This window comes from Peromyscus eremicus, chromosome 8a (genome assembly GCF_949786415.1).
Source record: "Peromyscus eremicus chromosome 8a, PerEre_H2_v1, whole genome shotgun sequence".
Lineage (NCBI taxonomy): Eukaryota > Metazoa > Chordata > Mammalia > Rodentia > Cricetidae > Peromyscus > Peromyscus eremicus.
The window spans coordinates 465,059-485,810 of NC_081423.1; the positions used below are offsets into that span (position 1 = coordinate 465,059).

At 44.9% G+C, this 20,752-nt stretch overlaps 2 protein-coding genes across 7 annotated transcripts in view; one reads left to right on the forward strand and one right to left on the reverse strand.

The window, feature by feature from the left end:
- Positions 1 to 1,784, forward strand: part of Myh11 (myosin heavy chain 11) — a 103,786-nt gene extending 102,002 nt beyond the window's left edge. For 2 of the 4 annotated variants that reach the window (XM_059269935.1, XM_059269936.1), the window contains one exon: positions 1,103 to 1,784. In XM_059269935.1, coding sequence (XP_059125918.1) covers positions 1,103 to 1,235 — 133 coding nt within the window. In that variant the 3' untranslated portion in view covers positions 1,236 to 1,784. The remainder of the gene's footprint in view (positions 1 to 1,102) is intronic. The other 2 variants (XM_059269937.1, XM_059269938.1) reach the window with 1 other exon arrangement.
- Positions 1,785 to 4,009: 2,225 nt separating this feature from the next.
- Nde1 (nudE neurodevelopment protein 1) overlaps positions 4,010 to 20,752 on the reverse strand; it is a 39,655-nt gene continuing 22,912 nt past the window's right edge. For all 3 annotated transcript variants that reach the window (XM_059269939.1, XM_059269940.1, XM_059269941.1), the window contains exons 5-9: positions 14,391 to 14,527; positions 11,820 to 11,999; positions 8,522 to 8,613; positions 6,340 to 6,485; positions 4,010 to 4,583 (exon numbers count right to left, since the gene is read on the reverse strand). In XM_059269939.1, the coding sequence (XP_059125922.1) occupies positions 4,490 to 4,583; positions 6,340 to 6,485; positions 8,522 to 8,613; positions 11,820 to 11,999; positions 14,391 to 14,527 (649 nt within the window). In that variant the 3' untranslated portion in view covers positions 4,010 to 4,489. The remainder of the gene's footprint in view (positions 4,584 to 6,339; positions 6,486 to 8,521; positions 8,614 to 11,819; positions 12,000 to 14,390; positions 14,528 to 20,752) is intronic.

Consider the following 20,752-nt stretch of genomic DNA (forward strand, 5'->3'; position numbering starts at 1 on the left):
TCATAACCTTTGGGCCTGCCTATGCCTCTGGTGTGTCATCTGTCCGAGCTGCTCCTTTGGCTACAGAATGGGTCAGTGGTGGACACACTCTCATGGCTTCTCCCTCTAGCCTTCCTATGACCAGCAAGTTGCTTTTGTTACCCAACATTGGCTTTCTTAACTGTACTAAACTGGGTTAGCACCTGTCTTCAAATTCAGGTCAAATAGGGCTGTGCTGGTGGGGGCCCAACAAGATCATGTGTTGCGTCATTGAACATCCACATAACCTTCTGTGAAATAGCAAAGGTTAGCTGTAAGTAAACTGACCATTCTCCCTTTCTTCCCACCTGCTCCTCTCACCCAAAGCCATACTCTATATAATTAGCCCTTCCTATAAAATCCGGTGGTCTTGGATAGCCAGGATGGAGCAGGCCAGAGGCTGAAGACAGGAGTTGTAAAGATTCAGGGCTGCCCTGCCCACTGAAACAAACATGCACCTCAGACTAACAATTTCAAATATTCATTGAGCATCCACTTTATGTTATGTATCATGTGACCACAGTGAGGAAAATACACACTCAACGCAGAAACCATGGCAGACACTCAAGTCTCTCTACCATGGGAGAACTCAGGATAGGAAGTTCCACACAGGGAGATGATGCTGTTGTTACCCTTCAACTAAGGAGTGTCCTCTGTGTCGTGTCACTCTCTCTCTCCACTCTGCCTTTGGAGTCCATTTTGAAAACCTAAAACCATGCCTTTATTATTCCCACAAAGGACAGAAATCTTACAGATAAAACAGCACCTTTTCTCACTAGGCCTGTCTCAGCTACTCTCCACCTATCTTGTCCTTTTTCTCTTCCCAGGTCTTCGCAGACCAGAATCCTAAGTATTATTAAATGACCAAACCAGACATATTTTAAAAGCCAATAATCCCATGCCAACTGAATAAATGGAACCACCCAGACTTTTAAGACTGGCTGGGACTCACCCTGAATTTGTTTGTGACTCATTCATTCATGTTAAGTGTGTGTTTGGTCTCAGCCCTTGATAAAAACCTCTTCCAATTTGCTGGGAGATTTCCTTACTAACGACATGTGTATTCTCTGCTTAAAACCCACAGGCGAGGAAACGAGGCCTCCTTTGTTCCTTCCAGGAGGGCTGGAGGCCGTAGAGTTATTGAAAACACAGATGGTTCTGAAGAAGAAATGGACGCTCGGGACTCAGACTTCAATGGAACCAAAGCCAGTGAATAAATTCAGAATTATATACCATGGCAGGGAAAACAAAACACTAAAGACAGCAGAACCCAGCAGACTCTGCCGCAGACATCACTCCATCCCTCACCATGACTCAACCCCACAGCCCTACACAAAGGGTGTGAATTCAGGTTTTAGGATGTGCTATCAAACAAAACCCAAATAAGAGATGCAGGCCAGACCTTGCATTCCGTGGGACTGCGAAGATAGGTTTTAGGAAAATAGCCACAGTCACCAGTCACCAGCAACTTTGTTTACATGAAATGAGTAAATTACCTAAATGGATACCACTGCCCCCAGCTCACTCCCAAATCATTCCCTGACCGTTCCAGTTAGGGAGGAAAGCCCTTGTTTGAAAATTCCCTTCTCCTCTCTGGCTGCCACACCTCAGACACACACACACAGTTCACCAAGACCAAGTGACTATTTTTGTCATGTGAATTAAAAAGGAAACACTGCTCCAAGGGCTGAAAATAGAGATCACACTGTCTTATTGCACCCAGGTTGTACCCATGGACACTTTCACTAATAAAAGGTTATAAGTCACGGGATGAAGTTGGCTCTTCTATCAAGCTGTTGTCTTTTGCAGGATGGGGCAGGACATTCTTATTTAATCCTCTCAGTGACCCTGTGAACTTTTTATTTCTTTCATAAACTGAGGAAACAATCATGGAGATACAACATGCTTGACTGGGCATGAGCAGCTAGAAGGTTGTGTACCAGGCTGTGTAACTGAGGTACTAAGGAGAACATTTTACAACCAAACCTGTCTCTGTACTGGTTGAGTATCTAGTCTGAAAATCCAAATGTCCCCAACACCTCTGAAGACTCTTATCCACCAATACTGGAAAATCCCAAATGGAATGGGCCATAATCAAAACTCAGACACACTAAAATTACTGTATAAAATTACCTTCAGGCATCAGGTACAGGGGTGTTATGCCTGTACTCCCAGTACTTAGGAGGGGGAGGTAGGAGGATTGAAAACTTAAGGCCAGCCTGGGCTACATAGTTCTGGGATGGCATGATCTATATAATGAGATCCTGTCTCAAATACATAAAGATAGCTGTACTCTGAACATCACATGAGTGTTGGCATACACTCATGTGAGTGTTATGGCTCACACACAATGGACTTAAAAATAAATATTTCAGACTTGCAGGCCACATCTGCCTCTAAAACACATTCATCTTCAAGCAGATCTGTTTAAAAAAAATAAAAACCCAAACACCTAGGCATGGTGGCCCATGGAAGGCTGAGACAGGGATGACCATAAGTCCAAAGCTATCTCACCCCACCCCAAGTAACCATTTAAGAAACTGTTCTTAGCATGAAGACCCTACAGAAGCAGGCCAGGGCCCGTTAATTCCCAATTATAGCACTATAGGCAGACATGCTCTGCAAAAGTTCTAGTCCACACAAACTTTTCCAAAGCCCGACTCAATATGTTAAAAGAAAAGAAAAAAATGAGACAGGGAATACCGATACTGAAAAAGCCAATCCTTCTACCAAATGCTAATATAACTGGAATGACATACAAACATTTCCCCCAAATAGCTGCGGAAAAGCTGACTTCCATAGAAAATTTTAAAGAACAGATTCAGTGTGAACAGATTGAGGCCCTGACTACTCTTAGTACCCACATAAAAGCTGGGCAAGATGGTATACTTCTGTAACCCTACCCTGCAGGGCAGAGAAAAGGGGATTCTTGGAGCTTGTTAAATGAACTCGAGTTTAGCAAGAGACCTTACCTCAAAAATAAGACACCAAACATTGACCTCTGTGCACACATGTGCCCCCCACACTCACCCAAACACCTACATACACCACCCATACAACTGAGGAAGATACCAGATGCTGACCTCTGATCCCCATACATGTGCACATATGTGTCTCCAAATCCACACAAGCAACTACGTATACCCACACACAAAATACTTATCCCATTATTTTATTACTTGGCTAAACAAAAAAAGAACAACTAACTTCAGGGCCATGTGCACAGACATGGAAGGACCAAACACAACAGCAAAGCAGGCATTTTTTTTTATTTTATTATTTTTTTAATATAAAAAATAAAATCCATCTTTTTCCAGATTAGAATGTCTGAGTGGAACAAATAGCCACAGAGCTTAAAACCACTTTGTGAATGTCAGTAGCACTCAAAGTTCTAGGTCCAATTCAAGGCCAGTTTTGCCCCATCTACTAGAAAATAAGTTAGTAGCAAAGTGAAGGCTGCTAAGCTCTGGAAATTAGTGTGTGATTGCTTCTTACTGAGGACCAAGCATGAGGCAGTGCTTCACCCCAGACCAGACAGAGTCTGGCATTGCAGTTCCTGCGCTGATTTCTCCACATCCCAAGGGAGAGTCCGCCAGCAATCTCAATGTGATGTTTTAGTCACCCTGGTTATTCTATGGTGTCTGGATGAAGTCTTGTTCTTAGGGATGGCATAAAAAAGGCCAGTCCAACTCTGAGTTGTCATGATGCAGAAGTCACTCCAACATTAGTGCAAGGGACTCAGGAAAGATAGGAGGCAGGGTTTATCTACAGAGGATAGTCTCCCACTGACCTGAGAGTCAGACACACCTCTAAAATCCTGAGGCAGATTAAAAGTGTCAAAGGGCTGGGCAGTGGTGACATACATCTTTAATCCCAGTACTTGGGAGGCAGAGGCAGGCAGATTTCTAAGTTCAAGGCCAGCCTGGTCTACATAGCAAGTTCCAGGACAGAGAAAGGTGGCAAAAGTACACAACCATAGTTTAAAACAGCCCTATGCCTCTGTAATCTCCCAGTCCTAGACACAATTTAATCCTGCTGTAAAAGCACTGGCAGAATATTCCAGAAGACAGCTCCAGTTGGAAATAGGCTGCAGAGGAGAGCTCCTGAACTGGGCTTTAGTCCCCCTGAAGAATATTATTCATATGCAAAACACCTCTGGAGGCCATTAAAACTCTAGGTAGCCAATGACAGGGTAGCCCCATCATCCATACCTTAGCACTGCCTGCTCTAGGGGGTGAGGAGGGTACCAGCTCATTCCTATGGCACACACACTGCCAGGGACTGGGACACATTACGGGGATGACGCCGAGTCTACGGCCAACAGCCTTAGTCAGCTTAGGCTGCACAGCACAAAGTAAATGCTGGTGATGCTGGCTCTTATTTCTCAAATTAACTTGAAAATTCAACAACCAAAAGCTGGATGTAAGGGGGTAAGACAGTAAGACAGGTGAGGGTGCAGTTCCCATTGGTCCTAAAGCAAAAGCTTGACCACATCATGGGTGGATGGCAGCGCTGGTGATGAGATCTGTGAGGCTGGCTTTCCAAACTCCAAGCGTTTTCCTGACCTTCAGACAGAGCAAATCACAGTTAACAGAGAGACAGCAGTATCCCAGTGCCTAGCACAGAGCCCCCAGGGTTCTGGGAGTGAATGTCAAGAACAGGAACAAGTCTCACAGGGTCTCAATTTTCTCTCCTGTGAAATGAAGAAAAGGATACTGGCTATCTGGTTCCCTGTTCCAAAGGCTGCAGAAAAGCCCCCAATCTCAGAAGACCCTACAAAAGTGTCACATGTCACTTCTTGGTCATTTCATTCAGAGTGGGGAGTGCTTAGAGGTGAACCCAGGGACTTGTGTCTACTGAGCAACATTCCCAGCTCCTTGAATTAAAAAAAACAAAAATTAAGGTTGAAGAGATGGCTCACCAGGTAAAGATGTTTGTTGCTTAGCCTAAAAATCTGAGTTCAATCCCAGAATCCACACAGTAAAAAGAACTGACTTTTTCAAGTTGTCCTTTGACCTTCACACATGCACTATGGAAAACACACTTGGGCACATGTGTGTATTCACACACACAATAAATATAATTAAAAAAATTTATTTTAAATAAAAATTTTGACTGTGCATGGTGTTATATATGCCTTTAATCCTAGCACACAGGAGGCAGAGACAGGCAGCTCTTTGGTCTGCACAGCCCTTCAAGCCCCAGGCCAGTCAAGGTTACACAGTGAGGCCTGGTCGTAAAAATAAATAAATACGCTTAAAAATCTGTGTTTAAAGGTCCAGAAGCTAAGTGTGCACCGTGGATCAATTCATTTCCCTGTGTGCCTGCCTCACACCTGTCAGACTGACATGGCCTGGGGCCCAGGGCAATGCATGCTTCTTTTGATGAATTCCTAGCTCTAGAGGCCACTATGGGCTTCCCTTAGGCAAGAAAATAAAAGAAGTATTGGCAGTCAGTTCTGTCTCCCATTCCTGTGGCTGTTTTCAGGATCTGGTCTGACTGGACAGACTCAGTCTGTTTAGTTTCTTGAAGGTTCTACAGACTTAAAAACAAAGGCTGGGCAACAGCTCAGGTGGCAAAACCCTGCAGCAGACCTGAGTTTGATCCTCAAGACCCATGTAAAAAAAACCAAACATGGTGGCTCATGCTTTTGATCTCAGCACTGAGGGAGCAGAGGCAGGTGGATCCCTGGGGCTTAGTTGCCTACTTGATGAATTCCATGCCAGTCAGACTCTGTCTCAAAAATCAAGGTGGACAGCACTTGAGGAACACCACTTAAAGTTGACCATGGGCCTCCACATACACAAGTACATAGTGTATCCCAATTCACAAAATGTTCTAGGGGAAATGCAACTCCCCAACAAAAGGATTTGAACAGGACCTCCTCACAGTGCAGAATCACATTACAAACACTGCTCTCTCCTTATCTGCCTGCCAAAATTCAGACATCATCTCATTTGGCCTTAAGCAAGGGGCTTATTCAAGGCCAGCCTAGGCTACAAAGGAAGTCTCTGTGACATTAAAAGGAAGTAGAGAGGCCGGGCGGTGGTGGCGCACACCTTTAATCCCAGCACTCGGGAGGCAGAGCCAGGCAGATCTCTGTGAGTTCGAGGCCAGCCTGGGCTACCAAGTGAGTCCCAGGAAAGGCGCAAAGCTACACAGAGAAACCCTGTCTCGAAAAAAAAACAAAACAAAAAAAAGGAAGTAGAGGCTAAGGTTTGCTGCAATAATCTTACAACCTTAAAACTAGAGACCAGGTGGGCTAGTGTCTGATCTGGAGCAGCTTAGTACCTCCTGATAGACTTTATCAAAGGTACTGACCCTTTATCTCCTACATTGGTGCTGCTTGGCCGTCTGTCACCACCATCTCTGTTTTTAGTTCCTCGCCCTGAAACTGGACCACTTGTTCGGCTTGGGGACTGATCATACACGAAGTTCCTGCATGATGCTAGTTTGGACTCCAGGGCCTGGGAAGAAACATACTTTCATCAGTCAAGGTATAGACAAGGGGCTGTAGAAGTAGCCAGCTTGAAGAGGGAGGGAGTGCTGGCCAAGTATGCATGAAGACCAGGGTTTGATCCCCAGTGGTACATAAACTAGATACGGCATACCTGTAAGCCCAATATTCAGGAGGTAGAGACAGGAGAATCAGAAGTTAAAAGTTATGTTCAATTACATAGCAAATTTGAGGCCAGCCTGGGCCATGTAACCCTATTCCTATCACACCCTTCTCCACCCCTCAAGGAAACAAAAAAGACAGGAACATAAAAGTATGAGAGCTACTGGGCATGATGGCTTTGACCCAAGCCCTTAGAAGGCAGGGGCAGGCAGATCTATGTGAATCCAGTCAGACCAAATTCCAGATCCCTTGCCAGCCTGGTCTATATAGTGAGCTCCAGGACAGCCAGAGTTACAGAGAGATACTATCAAAAAACCAAATAGAGCATGGGAGCCAGGGAAGAGAAAACTACCTAAATTGTGTTCCCAAGATTCTGAGGGGTCCTCAGTGGAACTCAGTGCATCTACAAGGACTAAAACTCCCCACCTAAAATATCAAGAAGCTTCCCAGAAAATCATTAACTCCACCTAGTGAAATATGAGCTACACATGGTGGCGCACACCTGTAATCCCAACACTCAAGGGACTGAGGCAGGAGAATTACTGTAAGTTCTAGGCCAGCCTAGGTGACATAGCAAGACCCTGTGTAAAAAAACAAAAAAGAACTACCCTCACCAAATACTAACAATAGTACTAATAATCATCTGGAACCGTTCGCTTGTTTACATCATTAACCCTGCACAGAGGGTCAAACAAGGCCTTGAACTTGGAAGAAACAAGCCTAACAACCCAAAGACCTACAGATCTGTGTATGTGGAGGGGCCCCAAAACAGCTTGACCATACAGCTGCTGTGACAGGCTTAGAGGCCTAGACACAGCTTCTGCGACAAGCTTACTGGCAGGCGACACCCAGATCCAGGAAAAGCCTTAAGCTGATAAGGTGGCCAGATGTCCCTGCGACTAGTACGCACCTATTTCCCCTTCTTACCAAGACACCCCTAGACAACTGTCATCCATTAAGGGTCCTGAACCCTGGAAATCCCCTGACCCCAACCTCTGCTATGATAAAAAACCCCACCCCACCTGAGCTCAGGGCTCTCTGCTCTCACCGCTGTGTCAGACAGACAGAGGGACCAAGCTCCAGAGCTTGAAATAAAGGCTCTTTGCTTTTACATATGGGATTTGGTCTCCATGGTGGTCTTTTGGGGGTCCCCGTGATCTGGGCATAACAGTGTATGCAAGCAGACCTGTGTGTGTGTGTGTGTGTGTGTGTGTGTGTGTGTGTGTGTGTGTGTGTGCGTGTGCGTGTGCGTGTGCGTGTGCATGTGTGTGTGCATGTGCATGTTCTCTTTCTGCCTCAGGCCAGGCCTGGCTGACATTAGATGGCCTTCAGGCATAGTTTCCAAAACTGAAAGCACAACTACAAAGGATTCTCTGTGGCTATAGGAGGACAAAAGCCCCTCCTTGTGATTAACATAGAGCCAGGAAGGCCAAGGCTCTCTATTCTTAAGATGTTCTATAGTCAGAGACGGAGAGAGGACTAACCCATTTTTAAATGGCCTTTGGATTTTTTTTTTTGTAGCATTGTAGCCCACAACTATAATTTCAGAATTTGGGAGACTGTGAGGCAGGAGGACTGCAGCCAGTATGAGGCCTGAGATACAAAGAGACCCAATCTTGAAAGAAAGAGACACAAACATAGACATCCACCCTATTATCCCAAATTACTTGGGAGGAAAAATGGAAGATGCCTGAGAAGGAAAAGGGTACCTGGATTCTGAGCACCCTACCCCTCTGCGATGAAACTCTCACCTCATGAGCTAAAGATGCTCAGAGGTGTAGAAGGACCAGGCACATCTAAAACTCAGGTCTCTGTGAAAGTGGAAAAAGAAGCCCTGTCTAGAAAAACCTTCAGACAAAAAACCCTTCAAAGGCTGGAGCTTACCCCAACTTTCCGAAGCAGGTCCCCAACAATGTTTAGGGCTGATATCCGGGCTGCAGGTGTGAGTGGGGTCCCACTATTAGAACTGTCCAGACCTGGGTGTACAAGAAGAAGTATGGGTCACACAGTATCCTACAGTCTGTACAGGGTGGGGATGAACTCGGACACCTCCCCTTTGACTCTGGTCACCATTAAGGAGTTAACTGGACAACATGCCAAGAGTCTACCAGTCTACTTTTTGAGTTCTTGGTAAGATTATCTTAAACATCTATTTCACAGGTCAGTCTTTTTAAACCAAGGCATGTTAACAATAACAATGACCAGGATAGCCACAATTTTGGGAGGGAGAGGCAAGATCCTTCCTGTCAGTCTGGGCATTAGGACTGCAGTCATGCATCACCACAGCCAGCTGAGCAATCCGCATGAATCAGCACCACTCATGGCCAGTGATGGCTCAGTGGTTAAAAGTACTTGCTGACTTCCATGTACATACCACAGCAACCCCCAATAAGTAAATATAAATTTTTTAAAGTTATGAACCCCTCCCCAACACAGCTGGTACAACTGTAGGCCTCATTTGAGACCAGCTGAGCCTGAACTACTAACTCATCCCCAGATGGTTTGAATAAGAATGGCCCCAATAGGCTCATATATTTGAATGCTTTGTCACCAGGGAGTGAAACTGTTTGAAAGAATTAAGGATTAGGAGGTGTGGCCTTGTTGGAGTAGGTGTGGTCCTCTTGAAGGAAGTATTACTGGGGGTCGGCTTTGAGGTTTCAAAAGCCCATGCTTTTCTTGTGGATCAGGAAGTGCCTGCCTGCTGCCATGCTCTTTGCCATGATGATAATGAACTAAACCTCTGAAAGTGTAAGCAGGCCTCCAGTTAAGTGCTTTCTTTTATGAGTTGCCTTAGTCATGGTGTCTTCACAGCAATAGAACAGCAACTAAGACACCAAGTTGAGTCATGTGAACACCGAAACACAGGAAACTGCTCTGGACTGGGACCCCAGAGACCACACCAGTCTTCAGCAAAGTTCACACTGTGAACTGATCAGGGCTTATGCCCTGGAATTATGAAGGCCTAGACTTGACTTTACAGACTCCATCTTAGGGAAGAACCACCATCTTAGACCACCTGGTGACTGGGGGCTGTACTCAGTTCCAGGAAGAACCTCAGAAATGTGCCATGACAACTTGAACAGATACCCTAGAAGCAGCCAATTAAGAAATAGGGCAGTAAAGTTTAACAAGGTCCAGATGCTCCTGCAGACATCCTGTTGGCAGTTTATGGCCCTTGCAGATATCCAGATATCCTGTCAGCAGGTTGTGGTTCTGTGCCAAAAGTCTAACCCAATAGTTTCAAAAAAATCACTTGCCTCATATCCCAAGATACCAAGGCACGTAAGTTCTGGCTTGTGGTTTTTCCCTTTAAAAACTTTCCTATTCCTGGGCCCGCAGCTGCCACTGCATTTCCCTTCTGCTGGGCAGTGGCCCAGGTTCAAACCTGACAATAAAAAGACCCTTGTGCCGGGCGGTGGTGGCGCACGCCTTTAATCCCAGCACTCGGGAGGCAGAGCCAGGCGGATCTCTGTGAGTTCGAGGCCAGCCTGGACTACCAAGTGAGTCCCAGGAAAGGCGCAAAGCTACACAGAGAAACCCTGTCTCGAAAAAGAAAAAAAAAAAAAAAAAAAAAAAAAGAAGAAGTTATAATCTAGGGCTGGAGAGATGGCTCAGAGGTTAAGAGCACTGACTATTCTTCCAGAGGTCCTGAGTTCAATTCCCAGCAACCACATGATGGCTCACAACCATCTGTAATGAGATCTGGCACCCTCTTCTGGTCTGCAGTCATACATGCTGTATATATAATAAATAAAATAAAAAAATTAAAAAAAAAAAAAAAAAAAAAAGACCCTTGTGTGCTTACATTGGAAATCAGCTCCTTGGTGGTCTCTGGAGGTTTCACAACATGGGTACAACAGAACCAGCCTGCCTGGCTGTGAACCTCAACTCTGCCTTTATCTGTTAGGTGACTTCAGGGACATTAGCCAATGCATCTGAAAGATGCAGGCTGTGAGGAAGCTCTGTGAGGTCCTACTATGAAGTGTTGTAAAGACTGTTGAGCACACAATGAGCATTTGCTAATTTTTATTTGGCTTCAGTGGCCTGCCTCATCAGGTTATCAGCCAAGAGAACTCAATTTTCTTAGTTTTAAGCACACCAATTACATTGGGCCCATTTCCAGGTAGATCTATTGCAGAACTCCTCCTCCGCCTTGTAAGTATTTACTTATTTATGAGACAGGCACTCACTGTGTAGACCAGGCTAGCCTTGAACTCTCAATCTTATAGCCTCTGTCTCCAGAACACAGGGATTATAGATATGTGCCATCATGTCCAACCCATGATTCTTCTGACTTTTATTTGCATACAGCATTTAGACCTTTGGATTTCTGGCCTTTGGGCTGCCCAAAGTGGTCTGCTAGGATGGACCCACATCCTCTGTGGCATGAGTTGAGAGGGTACTATGTTAGGATTCCAGCTACTCCTCCAGCTATATGACCACACATGCGCAGTTCAGTAGCCAAGCAAGGGGTCTTACGTGCGCTGTGTGAATGTGCAATGTGCACAGCGTGGTCACGCAATCTGCACATGCGTAGCATAGCTCCATAAGCCTACATGCACATGCACAGGGGAATCCTTAAAAAGCAGGTCACAGACTCCTCCCCTCTCTTCTGCTCTCTTCTCCTCCCCCCTCTCTCCCTTCTCCTCACATGTCTCTTCCACAGGCCTGACCACGCTCTCTTCTGTCCTCCCCCTCCTAATAAAGCTCTGATAATGGGTTTTGTTGTACCTCGTGACCTTTCCTCACAGAGTAAAAGCACCACATTTAAAACCAACATACCGTCCTTCTAGACAGTTTCTGTCCTTTACCACAAAATCTGCTATGCCCTGCCTCACTCAAGACCCTTCTGTCATACATCATGACAGCCTGCCCCACTGAGCATCCCCATACTACTCCCTAACCCTGAGCCAGACCCAAACCATCTTACCCAGGACCCACACTAGGTTCTTACCAAAGCAAATTTTTCATTCATTCATTCATTCATTCATTCATTTTGAGATAGGTTCTCTCTACAAAGCCCTGGCTATCCTGGAACTCACTATGTAGACTGGCCTTGAACTCAGAGCTCTGCCTGCTTCTGCCTCTTAAGTACTAGGGTTAAAGGCATGTACCACCACATTTGGCCTAAGGGCAAGCTCATTGAATCAAAGAAAAATCTCCCTCTGCTCCATCTCCTCACCTCGTCTGAATACTCCTGGTGTGTTCAAACCAGAGCTGGGTCCTCGGTGAGACATGGGAGTGGATGGTACGGAGCCTGTGACCTGCACAGCCATGTCTGTCCTTTCTGTTTCCCCAGAGCCTGGCATGGGTGTCTGGGGCTTGTCTTGCTTCTGCTGCACAGCCAATTCCTGCCGCAGATCTGTGCAGGGAAAAGATCCAGAATCCTATGAGTCCTTACTTTTGGGTGAGGATGGAGCCAAAACAGGAGTGCTACGACCCAGAAATCAACCTGGAAACCTTGACTGGAGGGACACCCACATGCCCTCCTAACAGTTATGCAAAACAACACACTTTCCTTCTGCATGAAATACTGAAGAAGATAAAACTATGGTACATGCTTCACCATGCTAACAGTTAAAAAGACTTCACATTATGGTATAGAATTCCAAGTGAAAATCCCCGCTCCCTGAGGTCCCTTCTCCCTGGAACACATGGCCAAGTATTCTTTGTGTGTGTGTGTGTTGTTGCTGTTTTAGAGTTTAAAGCAGGCAAGCTTGAAATCTCAGCAGCTACCAGATTGAAGTTAAGAGAAAGTAAGAGAGAAAGCCACACTTTTGAGTTAGGCCAGCGCACTCAGCAATGGCAAGGGAGCCCGAAGTGCCAGGCTCCAGCCAGTACTGGACAGAGACAGAGAACAAGGAAAAGTACCTGAGAAAGTTGGGAGGACCTGCAGAGCAAGGTGATGGCTCAGCAGGTGACTGCTTTTTGCTAAGTATCCAGGATGGCCTCAAATACTTGATCCTCCCGAGTCAGCCTCCTGAGCACTAGATTCTAAGTGTCCACCACTACCTAACTTTCCAGACCTCCTCTGTACACAGTTCACATGTGTTGGAAACTCCCATTGAGCACAATACAAGTGATTTTAGGAAACATTAGCAGTGGATATGCCACTTCCTATCTGTGACTAATTAATTCTCTCCCCTTCCATGAAGGGTCTGGCCCATCTTTCCCATGACAACATGTCTACCAATGCCCATTCATTTTAATAACTGTTTAACATTCCACAAAATAAATTTCTGTGATTTATTGGTGTCTTCATTACTGATGGCTATAGGTTCAAGAGGCTAGTAGCTCTTACATAAAATATTTTGGACTAGATGTGCTTCAGATTTCAGAGTTCTTTAAATTTTGTGATATTTGATTGACTTTATCAATCAATTGAGAATTTCTCCCATCCAAGGTTTTGTTTTTTCTTTCTTTCTTTTTTTTTTTTTTTTTTTTTGAACTTGCTATGAAGCCAAGGATGACCTGGAACAATTGATCCTCCTCCAAAGTGCAGGGATTACAGGTATGCACCACCATGCCCAGCTCCACTGAGTACTCCTAATGGAATCCAACATATTCTGAAATCTAAAACTATTTAAACTTGGCCATTGCCTTTTTTTAAAGCTTTATTTATTTACTATGTATAGTGTTTTGCCTGCATGTGCCTGCACACCAGAAGAGGGCACTAGATCTCATTATAGATGGTTGTGAGAACCATGTGGTTGCTGGGATTTGAACTCAAGACCCTAGAAGAACAGCCAGTGCTCTTAACTGCTGAGCCATCTCTCCAGCTCTAACTGTTACCTTTAAAACCCTATCTAGTAACTACATCGTTGGAAATCAAATTGTCATTTAAAGAAAGGAAGGAAGGAAGGAAGGAAGGAAGGAAGGAAGGAAGGAAGGAAGGAAGGAAGGAAGGAAGGAAAAAAGGAAGAAAGAATGAAGGGATAGGTGTGATCACTTACACCTTTAATCCCAGCACTCTGGAGGCAGGGGCGGGTGGATCTCTGTGAGTTCGAGGCCAGCCTGATCTACAAAGTGAGTTCCAGGACAGCCAGGGCTATTACACAGCAGAACCCTGTCTTGAAAAACAAAAATAGCCGGGCGGTGGTGGTGCACGCCTTTAATCCCAGCACTCGGGAGGCAGAGGCAGGCGGATCTCTGTGAGTTCAAGGCCAGCCTGGTCTGCAGAGCGAGTTCCAGGACAGGCTCCAAAGCTACACAGAGAAATCCTGTCTCAAAAAACAAAACAAACAAACAAAAAAGAAATTAAGACTTGGAACAACTCTCTTAAGCACTCAGCTTGGCTGGCTCACCAATGAAGGTCCCATTAGTCTAAAAACTTCATGCCTGGAAAAACAACCAAAAGTTGGCCAGCAATACAATGGCATTTTTATCCCCAAGAAACCCTGTGCTTCTGCTAGGCCTCAAGTCTGCCTGGCATGCATGGGATCATTCCCCACAGAGTCATTCCTAAACCAAGGAGGACAAACTTATGAACAAAGCTGAATCTGTCAACCCCAAGGCTTTTCCTGCAGACATGAGGTGTCTGACAGCCACTCCAGTAATCACTGACAGCAGCTGATAATTCGGAGCACCCATCCTGGCAAATGTCCACAAAGAGCTGTCCCTCAGTCTCTTGGAGACCCGCTCATGTACAGAACAGCTCCAGGCTCCCTGGAAAGGCAGGGCTAGGCAAGATCAAGAAACAATTTTGTCTTGGATAGAGAGGTACCATGCAGGGGAAGGCAGGGAAGCTTCTGACCTCTTGCTTCATCCTTTAACCTCTGCACAGATTCAAGAAGATTCTCCTTCTCATCCAGCTCGCTCTCCAGGAAGGCATTTCTTTCGATTGCTTGATTCAAACGATGCTCAAAGTCATCCAAGGACATGATTGTGGCTCTGAGTAAAAGAAACACAAAGTTGTTCAAGATAGCAATGGCAGCATCTGTTGGTGCCCACAGACCTGGAGGATGTGACAGATGTGCCTGGGCAATCCTAAACACCACAGGCCTAGTCAAGTCCGTTAGCTTCCTGGGCCTCAGGCTCTTCACCTACAAAATGGAATCATCAGAGCTGAGAACATGTACCAGACTGTCTTGAGGGTCAAGTCTGATGATTTCTATATGACACTTTAGTGATGACCTACATGTCAATGACCCATCATTGACAGCAACCAACTCCAGCTTGTCTAGGAATGCTAATTAGCATTCAGAACAGTCCAAGACAGACAGACAGACAGACACACACACACACACACACACACACACAGCATTCATCTCATAGTGACTTTAAAGAAAGTGATGCTGCACACATGGCTGTCACTAAGTGCTTGAGCACCTACCTGAGCTAAGATCCCCAACACCCACATAAGAAGCTGGGTGGGTACACAGCATGATCCTGTTATCCCAGTATTGGGTGGTTTTCTGGCCACCCAGCCAGCCTCTCCAGAATAGAGAGCTCCAGGTTCACCTAGACTCTGTCTCAAAAACATGGCAGGGGTGACTGAGGAGTACAGACAGATGGCTTTTCTCTGGCCCTGCAGCAGCTTATAAAATAATCACTCAAAGGATTAATACTAATTACAAACTGTTTGATCTATGGCTCAGTCTTATTGATAGCTAGCTATTATATCTTAAATTAACCATTTCTATTAATCTATGTATCACCACGTGTCTTGTGGCTTTACCCATGTTCTATTACATCTTGTTCCTCTGGCAGCTCGCAGCATCTCCCCTGACTCCACCTTTCTTCTCCCCATATCTCTACTTGGATTTCCCACCTGGCTATATCCTGCCTTGCTATAAGCCAAAGCAGCTTCTTTATTAACTAATGGTAATAAAACATATTCAGAGTGCAGAGAAAGACATCCCACAGCAGAGGAGGACACCTGCTGTTGACCTCTGCCACCCTTCCTTCCATGTGCACACATGTAATGACAAAAAATTGAAGTTTCAAAAGCTCTGGGCACTCAATGTCCCATCCGGCTGCCCTCCAACAGGCACTCCTTTGTGAACAGGGTAGGTATTTCACTAGAACACAGTGTTAAATAGTGGTAAAGGCACTGAGAAGGGCTGTAACTTCAAAATAATAATAATAATAATAATAATAATAATAATAATAATAAAGAATCCATTTAGTGTTTAACTCTGGCCCAGCTACTTTCTCTGAATCTGCTTCCTCATACAGAAAGCAGGGGTAGTAAGGGCATCTCTGTGACATGAGGCAGGAATAAAGTGGTCCACACACTAAACCACAGGCTTTTCATACAGATATGTTCATGATGGCACTTAGAATTAGAGGCCCTGTGTTTGCCCCTAGAAGGCATCTGGGGGACTGCAGTGAAACTGCATTTTCTGCAGTAGGAAGCAGGTTTGGAGTACAGAGCTAACACATCATTCTTCCTGTAAGCTCACTGAGGTCTTGTTCCTTCAACTGCAGGGGAAGGCTGAATTTGTTAACTTATTCAACATTCCCTATTAACATCATGCTAGCACCTGTTTGTTCTCAATGGGTCTTAAAAGAAAGCAAACGAGATAAAATTACCTAAGTGCCTACTTAGTGACAACAAAAGGAAAACATTCCGGAGTCTAACGTCAGGATCTGTTGTAGTGCAAATCCTAACTGGTCTTAATAATAAAAACCCAGAGAAGCAGATATTGGAGTAAATCCGGAAAGATCGGAGAGACAAAGGAGCAAGCCACAGCCACCTCTCACCTCATCAACTCCTCAGCCGAAAAGGGGGCCGAGTTCCTGTCTCTACCCACCTTATATTCCTCTCTCAGCCCAGCCATATCACTTCCTGTCTCCACCTCCCTAGTGCTGGAATTAAAGACGTGTGCCTCCTAAGTATTGGGATCAAAGGTATGAGATCCCAAGTGCTGAGATTAAAGGCATGAGCCTCCACCACCTGGCTCTGTTTCTCTTTTAGACTGGATCTTTTAGCCCAGGGTGGCCTTGAACTCCTGATCTTCCTGCTTCCTCCTCCCAACTGCTGGGATTAAAGGTGTGAGCCACCACTGCCTGGCCTCTATGGCTAACTAGTGGCTACTCTGCCCTCTGACTTCCAGGCAAGCTTCATTTGTTAAAGCACAAACAAAATATCACACAATCTGTCCCAGTACCTCTGACATGACAATGAAGAAGATCAGAAGGATGTGGATGTCTATGGAAAAACAGAAGTGTGCTCAGGACTCAGGAGGTCCAAGAGGTAAAGAAACTAGTCCTCTGGGCTGGGGAGATAGTTCAATGGTTAAAGCAACTGCTACAAATACAATGACCAGAGTTGAGATCCTGAGAAGCCAAGTAAATACCAGGTGGGTGTGGTGGTCTACTTGCAGTTTCTGTCTGGGGTTGTGGCGACAAAGGATCTCAGAGCAAGCTGACTAGACCATGTAGGTGAGCTCAGGGTTTGACTGAGACTTTGTTTCACTGAATAAGGTGCAAGAGAAATGAGAGTTCCCACCATCAACCTCAGGCTGCACATGCATGTGTACACACATGAAAACATGCATGTACACACATGCACACCACACATACATGAAAATTCTTCAATAAGCTAATGTTAAATTGTTACCACCTTAAGAAAAATACCAATTGGTGTTAGTGGGGGGGAGGGAGGGGGGGCTGTAGTGGACACAAAAGAGACAGACTTGAAAGACTAAAGGTAAAGAATCATTACAGGTAGGAAGCTCACACTTCTCTTGAGTCTCAAAAACAAACAATAGGCCAGGTATAATGATATATAATTATAATATATAATATTATAATATATAATCTTAACACTTGGGAGGCTAACATATGAAGATTACAAGTTCAAGGCTAGACTGGACTAAATAAAGAAATCCTGCCTCAATCCCCTGACCCTTCCCAAACTAGAAAAACAACCAATCAAAACATAAGCCAAGGGTCTTCTCTCTCTCTCTCTCTCTCTCTCTCTCTCTCTCTCTCTCTCTCTCTCTCTCTGTATTTGTTTGTTTGTTTGCCTTCCTCTGCCTCCCAAGTGCTGGGATCAAAGGTGAGTGCCACCATGCCTGGCTCAAGCCAAGTGTTTTAAAAGACTAGACAACAAAAGGCCTCACAACTGTGAATGTCTTGAATATACAACAGTCAAATAACCCATGCACACTAACTAAAGCACACAATAGACGAAACCAAAAGAACCTCTGGATACTTTGGACTCATGTCAAAGACTAACAGATGAAAGTCTCTTAGAAACAACGAAAATACCAACACAAATCCAGTTTCAATATATTGGGTAGGGAGACACATTTTTAATTCTAACACTTAGGAGGTAGAGGTAGGAGGATCAGGACCTCAAGGTTATACTTGGCTACAGAGTGAGTGCAAGGCCAGTCTAGGCTATATGAAACCCTGTCTAGATTTTCAGAAGCCACCCTTTCACTCTCCCCAAAACTCCAACTTCAAAATGTGTAAAACAGTGTGAGAGATGTAGCTTGGTGGCAGAACACTTGCCCAGTATGCAGAAGGCTCTGGATTTTATTCCAAATACTGAATTAGAAGGGAGAGAAGGAGGGAGGAAGGGAGAGGAAGAGAGAATGAAAGAGAACGTAGCTCACAGAAAATGAATGCCATAGTTACAGGTCTTTTAGAATTCAAAGCTGAGATGAACCCATTTCTAATCTATTTGATTAGCAAACATCCTAAGTCTAAAAACCACTGTGTTAAGCCACTGGGAATATAAACTGGTCCTATCCAAATCACACAGGCATGTTTCCTCTAACAGGGCCATTCGACTTATGGGACCCCACTGCACAGGTGCACATCACAGGAGATTGCTCATTACAGAGACATCCAGGCCCAAGAGCCTGGATAAGTCAGTCATCATGGTATCAGCCAATGTCAACCACTCAGTAGACAAACAAGGGTGCTCTGTGTCCTTCAGCAGACAGATATCTCCAGCATCCATTGTTAAGTGAAAAAGCAAGATGTACAACTCTGAGTACAAAGTGCTCTGTTATGGAGGAACCAGAGGTGGAGGGATAACAATGCCTTTTGTTTTATTCTATCAGCATATATTAATGATACATAAAGATTTCTTTATAACATTTTCATACATGAACATCATTTTGATCATGTTTGTTTTGTTTTTTTTTTTTGTTTTTCAAGACAGGGTTTCTCTGTGTAGCTTTGCGCCTTTCCTGGAACTCACTTTGTAGACCAGGCTGGCCTCAAACTCACAGAGATCCGCCTGGCTCTGCCTCCCGAGTGCTGGGATTAAAGGCGTGCGCCACCACCGCCCGGCCATTTTGATCATGTTTACCATGACCACTCATTACCCTATTTTGTTCCCCACCCCTTCCTGTGTTATTCCTTTGTTTTTATGTCTTTAACGTGCGTGACCCAATGAGCCAATGTAGGTTGCTTCCAGGGTTATGGACACTGTAGAGTGTTGTCCACTGAAGGAAGGTCTCAGCTGTAACTATTAACTACCTGTCAATTCTCGGGAAGACATGGGGGTCTCACGAGCACCTCACACTTTCATGACAGTGCTGAATAGTATTTGTTTTTTATTTGTTTGAATTTCCATTTAAAAACAAACAAACAAAAACCCCTGGGGCTAGAGATAGCTCAGCAATTAGAGTGCATACTGTACTGCTCTTGCAGAGGACCCACTTTCAGTTCCCAGCACCCATGTCAGGTGACTCACAAATGCCTGTAACTCCAGCTCCAGGGGATCCATACTTCTGGCATCCATTGACACCTACATATACATATCTACACACAGATACAATTAAAAATCTTTTTTATTTTTTGGTTTTTTGAGACAGTTTCTCTGTGTAGCTTTGGAGCCTGTCCTGGAGCTTGCTCTGTAGACCAGGCTGGCCTCGAACTCACAAAGATCCTCCTGTCTCTGCCTCCCAAGTTCTGGGATTAAAGGCATGTGCCACCACCACCCGGCTACAATTAAAATCTTTTAAAAAGGGTCTGTAGAGATGGCTCAGTGTTTAAAAGCAATGGCTGTTCTTCCAGAAGACCAGAGTTCAATCAAAGCACCCACATGGCAAGTCTGTAACTCCAGTTTTAGGAGATCCATGCCCATGTCCTCTTTTGGCCTCTATAGGCACTGTAACACTGCACATAATAAAAATTTAAAATCTTTTTTTTTTTTTTTTTGGTTTTTTTGAGACAGGGTTTCTCTGTGTAGTTTTGGTGCCTATCCTGGATCTCACTCTGTAGACCAGGCTGGCCTCAAACTCAGAGACCTGCCTGGGTCTGCCTCCCAAGTGCTGGGATTAAAGGCATGTGCCATCGCTGCCCAGCTAAATTTAAAACATTTTAAAAATTCAAAGAAACAAGACAGACATGGTGGTGCATGCCTTTAATCCCAGTACTCCAGAGGCAGAGGCAGAGAAACTCTGTCTTGAACCGCCCCCCCCCCCAAAAAAAGAAAGAAAATGAAAAAGAAAAAAGAAAATCAAAGAAACAAAAAAAACCCGTCTTGGGCTGGTGACAATAATTCAGTGGTTAAAAATGCTATAGTACTTGCCACTCTTGCAAAGAACTGAGTTTGGTTCCCAGCACCCACATCAGGCAGCTAACACTCTCCTTGGACCCCCCAGCTCCAGAGGATCTGAAGCCTCTTCTGGTTTTTGCAGGTACCCACATATAGGTGCATTTACACATACTTAAAAATAATAAGAATAAATCTGGGCCAGGCAGTGGTGGTGCACACCTTTAATCCCAGCACTCAGGAGGCAGAGGCAGGCGGATCTATATGAGTTCGAGGCCAGCCTGGTCTACAGAGTGAGTTCCAGGACAGATCCTAAAGCTACACAGAGAAATCCTGTCTCGAAAAAAAACAACAACAAAAAGAATAAATCTGGGGGGCGGCGGGGTGGGGGAGGGAAGGAGTCCTACTCTCACCTACATTAGTTTTGAACTGTGGGAATGTACTAACTTCTTGTGGGAAATTGCATCATTGATTGATTGATTGATTGATTGATTGATTATACAACACAGAGTTTCTCTGTGTAGCCCTGGCTGTCCTGGAACTCATGTAGACCAGGCTGGCCTTGAACTCACAGAGATCCACCTGCTTCTGCCTCCCAAGTGCTGGGATTAAAGGCATTTGCCACCACCTTCCAGCATGGAAACTGCATTATT